Source organism: Nematolebias whitei, chromosome 15, assembly GCF_014905685.2.
Source record: "Nematolebias whitei isolate Nwh7 chromosome 15, NemWhi1, whole genome shotgun sequence".
Lineage (NCBI taxonomy): Eukaryota > Metazoa > Chordata > Actinopteri > Cyprinodontiformes > Rivulidae > Nematolebias > Nematolebias whitei.
Window position 1 is genome coordinate 24,237,402 of NC_056512.1, and position 7,642 is coordinate 24,245,043.

General features: G+C 40.9%; 1 protein-coding gene across 1 annotated transcript in view; it reads left to right on the forward strand.

Moving 5' to 3' along the window:
• clec16a (C-type lectin domain containing 16A) overlaps positions 1–1,962 on the forward strand; it is a 48,737-nt gene extending 46,775 nt beyond the window's left edge. Inside the window, exon 23 of the mRNA XM_037688903.1 lies at positions 755–1,962. Coding sequence (XP_037544831.1) covers positions 755–1,257 — 503 coding nt within the window. The 3' untranslated portion in view covers positions 1,258–1,962. The remainder of the gene's footprint in view (positions 1–754) is intronic.
• The last annotated feature ends 5,680 nt before the right edge of the window (positions 1,963–7,642 follow it).

Below are 7,642 nucleotides of genomic sequence, written 5' to 3' on the forward strand. Positions count from 1 at the left end.
ATCCCACATCAGAAAGATATTCCTTGATAAGGATGCCATTAACAATAACAAATACGCTCTCGCAGCTCGTAAGAGTATTTGAGCTCAAATTGAAATGCTTGCCTTCTGTATACGTGCCGGGTGTTTCTGTGGTGCACGTATACAAACCACCAAAGCCACAATAGTTCACAGTGGTGATTCACAGCAAAAACAGTTGTTGTGACATCTTATGGGATGTCGTGGTTTATGTGAAAAGCTACGTGAAGCCGTTGTGCCTTTCAGGGCACACTACAGGCTGGTTCCTTAACTTGAAGCACAACACCCAGCTGAGGGTTGATATGGTACAACTTTGGGTTTTAGGGTTTTCTCAGTTATTGAAAATTATAATTTCATAATGCTTCAAAGGGTTATACCAGTACTTAGTTTAGCTGTAAATACTATGCTAAACAAAGTGAGACAGATGGGTGACTTTTATAAATTTAAGATCAAATTGGTTTTGCAATTAAAGAAAAGTCTTTGCTGCAGTGAAAACAGCTGAGTATATCTGCCCGCCGCACTATTAATTGGAAACACTCCCCACACGAAGGCACAAGATTTGTGGAGAGTTGGAGAGCTGTGTCAGTGGAAATGTTTGACCTGGCGTCAGAATGTGAACTGTCATTTAATCTACATGATAGTTCTGAAAGACGCGTCGCCAAATCTTTCAGATCAGGTTTCTGTTGTCGCCAGATAAAGTTCCCCTTACTGTGTTCAACTGTGTTGTTCCTGCCCACAGATGACGCTGCGTTTTTGGAGCGCACCCCATCTTCCTCTTCAGGTGGAGAAGGTGAGGAAGTAATGCGAGTTTCCTCAGCTCCTCCGACCCTGGCGCCGAGCCTCACTCCGGCCTCCCAGCCCACAATCTCCCTCCTCTCGGACAGCAACGCAGACGCCCTGAGCGTAGAGTCGCTCACGCTGTTGCCTCCTGCGGACTCGCCCCACCTGCATCCCCTCCCTTACTCCCTTCAAAGACTAAACGCCTCCATCGCAGAGGAGGAGGATGGTTTCAGAAAAATAGACGAGGATGATGGGTCACCAACGAATGAAACGGATACGACCGTACAAGATGAAACCACTGAAACGAATGAGACGGTCACACCCACTGATGAAGCTTCAGAGGCAGCAGACAAGCCGCAGGTCGAGGATGCTCTTGTCGACAGTATGACGGCGACAGAGTCCTTGAAGAGACAAGAGGCAGAGATACGCACTGAAACACCCGAGTCACCAGAGCTGGATTAACTAACCTGCACAAAATTATTTATACACACACACACACACACACACACACAGGTCTAGCCCATCCTGTTCAGCTGCTGTATATTTTGATAGGCAGTGTGTGATGTAAATAGTCTTAAGAAGTCTTAAGGCATCTCATCGTCTGTGTTTGCACATGAAGAAAGTCACTTTCTGCTCAGAAAACAAAGGACAAATTCCAGTAGAACTCCAAGCACATCATCTTTTCTGACGCTTCAGTGTCGAGTCACGTTCTTATCACACAAACGTCAACCAGCAAAGACTTGTACTCGATCTGATTCTGTATGAATAAACTCCAACTCACGTACATGCTAATGCTGCAACTGTCCGTTCACACAGTCCCTGCTATGTTCAAACCAACATGGTGTTCACAGAAAACGATGAGTTGCACTCGTCGTTTCACTGTTATACGTCTCATCTGTGAACAGTTGTCGCCATGGGTTTCTTGTGTGTTCCTATGTGATTTAATTGTTTAACCCACATGGAAATTCACCATAATTTCTTGTTAATCAACTCATGACAAAGTCTTCTGTTATGAGCTCATACCCAGTTTGTTGTAACTCTTCCACCGCTGCCAGACATTTGAATTTACTGATCGGAGCACATGCTGATGTGTGTGAAGGCAGCTTTTTAAATGTGATTGTTACCTGAGGCGGGTGTGATGATTATTTATGTAACAGCAACCACAAGAACTTTGACCTATTTTATTTTTTACGCATCACTGGCATTCGTTCAAACTTCCTAGCTCAAAGCAACAACCATAATCTGCTCATTCATAAAGGTGAATCAACATTTGTTAGCGTCACAAACAAGAAAACTGAAATGCAGCTGCTGTAGGTGGCACAGGGCTCGTATATCATTTAAACCAGTGGTTCTCAACACTGGTCCTTGAGGAACACCATCCTACATGTTTTAGTTGTTTCTCTGCTCCAACACACCTGATTCAGTGGTTTAATTACTTAAGTTTGGCAGAAGGCTGTTAATCACCCTTTCATTCAAATCACGTGTGTTGGAGCAGAGGGACAACTAAAACAAGCAGGGTGGTGTTCCTCAGGGACCAGGGTTGGGAACCACTGAATTTCACATTCAATCATCACTTCATGTTATTCATTAATGCTTTCAGTCTAAGGATGCAGGTTACCAAGCAGAAAGCTAAATATAGTTTGTAATAGAAAAAATAAATATTTAAATTCTATAATTTTATACTTGTACATGGAAGTGGGTTAAAGATAAATATGACGTCAGAATGAACTTGTTTTACAAATGAGATGAGCATGATGCTGAGGGATTAAAAAGATGAGGGCTTTTAGCTTCAAGAAAGTCTAAATTAAATATAAAGAAGCCAAATGCTGAATGAACTCCTCAACCTCTCACTTTAGACGAGTAATGCGTTACTGCTGCAGTTTAGAAGCTAAACAATTAGAGCTGAATGTCAGTAATGTTTCTCTCCATACAGCAGCGTTTGATTGTTTAATTCACAACTTGTTTTGTGCATTTAAGGAGCAAAACATGCTCATATTCAGATTTCCTGATCTTTTTTAAATCCATAAATTAATGTCCTTCCCCTTCCCCGCTTCTTGGCTCACACTTTATTTCCATGCCATCAAAACGCCATCTTAATTCTATTTCACTCTTAATTTCTGACTCTTCTCAGTCCTCTACGAGTTTGAGAAATCCAGAGCAATACTCTTTTAAGAGTCGGTCAATGTTTCCACCCTGCTACTGTAAATAACAGCAGTATGAAAGTGATGATCACTGACATGCTGAAGAGGCTTGGTTTGTTGGGGCTGATCAGAAGACTTGTTAGGACCACGTCATCATATTCCTGCCATGTCTGGAAACCACCACAACAAGCCACGAGCCTCCAATATTATCTGATTGTAGCGTGTATGTGAAATGTTTGTACGCTCTGTAAATGCTTGGCGCTTTTAAACTTGTAAGTATTGTTAATGAACTAAAACAGAGGAATAAAGAAAGAGCCGCAATAAATTATTCTACTTAACAGCAGTTGCACGTCTTAATTTTTCTCTTTGCATAAGGGCTGCTTATCAAACCCCTACAAAACAAAAGTCTTTAAATGCTTGAATTTTTCTCCAGTATCGATGTGCATTCTCTTAAACTGCAACTTCACAACCTGCTTTAAAGTAAGAGACCTGCCTATGTACACGGCAGTGCTGCGGCACACGTGAACAATATTTTTGCTCATGTGACAGAGCCTGGGTGAGGCTTCGGATCATGACGTGGTTTCTACCCGTTTGTGGCTGCTTGGGGCCCGATGTCGTCTTGTGGTTTGTACGTGTTACTTTTATCGCGGTTCCTCTCTTCAGGGAAGTCTGGTTGTCTGTGCGTAAACGTAAATAGGTTCCTGGTACTGAAGCGAGACTGTGTATGTCTTTGTACTAAACTACACTCATAGCATAATAGATTTTTTTTTTCATTGCAGAAATCCCATGCAGCTCTGACTTCCCTTTTTAATGCACTTGAGCTTCAGAAGTCATCTTGCTTTTGTCATCGTCTTCACATGCAGCAGCTCTGAAATATAAATGTATTTATTTTTACTGTGGAGCAAAGGCAATAATTTGAATTATATTAGTACATACAACAAAATGTCAATGTGCAAAAATGTATTTCTTGGCTTAAAAACATTTTAGGGCTAACTTTTTTTTTTAACAATACTCAACTTCAGCTTAAAAACTTGGATAAATAATCACAAAGACTGAATTGTAATGGATAATTCTAAAAAAATTATATTTTTATCATCACCTCAAAGGCACTATTCATTTAAAATAATTGCTACCGTTAGATAAATAAAAGCTGATTTTTTTTTAATGAAGCCTATACCATCCTTTTTACTGTCTACAACATTAACTAGCTAAACTAGGTTTCTCTTATTGCTTTAGAGATATAGTGGGAGGTTTAAATAATTGTAACTAGAAGTTAAATACATTTTCATAAAAATAAGCCAAAATTCCAAATATATTAAAATATCAGTCTAATACCAGTACATTAATCTTTTCCACCTATTTGGAGCATTAGTAAGCAACACATGCTTCCTGTTTCCACCCACTATTTGTAGTGAGATAGAAGTTAAGACCAGTATTGTTCAAGTTTTTCTTTCAATCAGTCTAGACCACACCTGGACAAAACGAGGCTTAAGGACAAGAAACGGCCTAGAAACATCATCCCTCGACATAAGCCTATTTCACACAGACACACGATCCTTTTGTGTCTGTATTTGCAGATAATGTGATGATGTATATGCAGGTACTGTGCTCATGCTTCAGTTCAGGGCTAGTCAAAATCATTGATTGTCAAAATGGTCCTCTGGGAAAATTGTTACTGGTACCCACAATTACTCTGGGCTGTTGTTCTTCTTTTGGCCGTTCCTTTTTCAGGGTTTGTCACAGTGAGTCCTCAATCTCACTCAGTCCTCTGCATCCTCTTTCCTCATTCCAACTACCTCCATGTCCTCTCTAACAGCATCCATATATCTCCTCTTTGTCTTTTACCTGACAGCTGCATTTCTAACATCCTTCTAGCAATATACCCAATGTATAATAATTCTAAGTGTCACAATGCCGGACAGGACAAGGGGGGGAAAAAAAGCAATGTACCCACTGTCCCTCCTCTGGACATGTCTGAACCATCTCAGTCTGGCCTCTTAACTGTATCTCCCAGTTGTTCAACCTGTGCTGTACCTCTGATGATCTCGTTCCCAATCTTATCCACTCTTCATTTCTGCCACTTTGTTATTTTCAGTGGGGGTAGCTGTGGCTGAGTGGTTAGAGCAGTCGTCCTCTAAAGGGAGAGTTGGGAGTTGGATTACACCAGCAGTCACCTGTTGAAGTGTCCCTGGGCAAGACACTGAACCCATCATTGCCTCCAATGGGTGTCTGTCCCATTGGTGTATGAATGTGATCTAAAGAGTACTGATTAATCTTTGTATAGATCTAGTAGAGTTCTGTATGAATTGGTAAATGAGGGCACAGATTGTAGTGTAAAGTGCTTTGAGTATCTTGATAAGATAGAAAGATGCTATATAAGTACAGTACTTTTACCATTTTCTCCTGTCTTTTTGTCCATGTCTCTGTCTCCATACAACATAGCTGGTCTCACCACTGTCTTGTAAACTTTTCCTTTGACCTTTGCTGACACCCTTTCATCACAAATCACCCCTGAAACTTTTCTCCATCTACTCTATCCTGCCCGGACTCTCTTCTTCATCTCTTTACCACAGTCCCTATTTTCGTGGAAAGTCGACCTCTTAAGTACCGGTACTTGAAGTCCTGCACCTTTGTGACCTCTGCCCCTTGTAGCCTCACTGTTCTACCAGCCTCCCTCTCATTCACACACTATGGCTGACTTTCATTCCTCTTCTTTCAAGTGCATACCTCCACTTCTCCCAAGTTCTCTTCCACCTGTTTCCTGTTCTCACCACAGATCACAATGTCATCTTCAAACATCATAGACTACAGGGATTCCTGCCTGACCTCATCTGTTAGTCGGTCCATCACCAGAGGAAGCAAGAAGGGGCTCAGAGCCGATCCTTGATGCATTCCAACCTCCACCTTGAAGCTATCTCTCACTCCTGCAGCACATCTCACCACTGTCCTGCTGTCCTCATACATGTCCTGTACCATAAGCGTCGTAACCATTATATGTGAAGGGGACAAGTCCCCCCACATTCCAAAAACGTTCATGCGCACATACACACCCCTACACACATCATTGTGTCCCCCCACATTACGGATGCTTCTGACGCCCTTGTCCTGTACCAGTCTAACATACTTCTCTGCCACTCCAAATTCCCTCATGCAACACCACACCTCCTCCCTCGGCACCCTGTCATATGCTTTTTCTAAATCCACAAAAAGTTTTTCTGACTCTCTCTGTACATCTCCATCAGCATCCTCAAAAGCAAAGATGGCATTTGTGGTTCTCTTTCTTGGCATGAAACCATACCTAGACTGTTAAAGTTAAAACTGTTTCCCAGACATAAAGTATTGTAAACAGAGCAATTTGTGACCAATTTATGGTGAAGGTCTAAATTAATTTTATACCATAGCAGCTAAAAACAAGCTCAGATGATGCTTTATGGAAAAACGGTTTTTTTTCCCCTCTGAATCACTGTTGCAAGTTGAGGAAAAGAAATGGAGAAACTGTGTAGCCTTTACTGAAATAGATAAAACCATTTGACATGTTCTGTTACTTTTTCTTTTCTGATTTCACTGATGCAGAGCTCACCCCACATTTGGCTATAGTCATTGTGAAACCTCACTCCTCTTATCCTAAATGGCTAATGTTTCCTGTAAATCTACAATAATCATGCTGTGAATTCTGAGATACTGCACTAACAAGAATTGAAGAAAACAAGGGAAGTAGATGACTAAGGAATGTTTTCTCCAATATTTCTCAATAACCAAAAACATGAGGAAGGGATACATGGCGTATACAAACAGCATAATACCCTTAAGCTCCGTTCCCTTTTAAACAAATGTCTACGTTCATAAACTTGCTCATCTTCTGTGAAATAAAGGGTAGCTCAATATTTCCTCTCACAACAGAATTGGTTTCTGTGTAGTCGCGTTAAAGAACAGAAAACTCCAAGGGAAGTATTCCACAGAAACCAGCTGATAAGCAACACCGTCACGACACCTCACTTCACTTTTCACTTCTCAAAATAGTCGGGAATGTCCTTAAAACTGACGAGCTGAGAGAAAACGATACGACTGAATGAATGATTCACTCACTGCCAGACCTACATGAACTCACACCTAAATACCTTTTATTTTCATTGATATTTTCTTTCTCTAAACACAAAAGGTGTCAATTGTGTCAACTCACGGTGTTGGTCTTTGAACATTAGTCACTGAATTGTGAGTCATGCCATTCCAGACATTCCAGGTGAGTTTATTCCATAGAATGATAAAATATCTTCTAGCTAGTCAGACTTTACTTGAAATAAAATGTGAGTACAATGTTCAGTATGACTCACCTGTGTGTGTTTGGCAATATTAAGAGAGTCTGTAGAAATCCCCTTAAGGTCATGAAGCCTTATGGTAAAATTTGGTTTTTCGTGTTGGCGGTCTGGTTAGGTGATGAGTGACGGACAAGTTGCTATGCAAGGTCCCAGCTTCAGATAAGAAAGGACGTTGACGTCAGACGAGGTGACAAAGTCACACATCCTCACAAGTGTCACTGCTTTAAAAAGACACATTTAAAGTCAAAGCTTGCATAAATGTGACAGTTACACTAAATTAAGACATACAGAAATAGTTTGACCTATCAGACATGCTCAGTAACAGACCTAATACACTTACCAGCAGCTCTTTTTAGCCATACAAAATCTAGAGTGTAAGACAAACGAAAG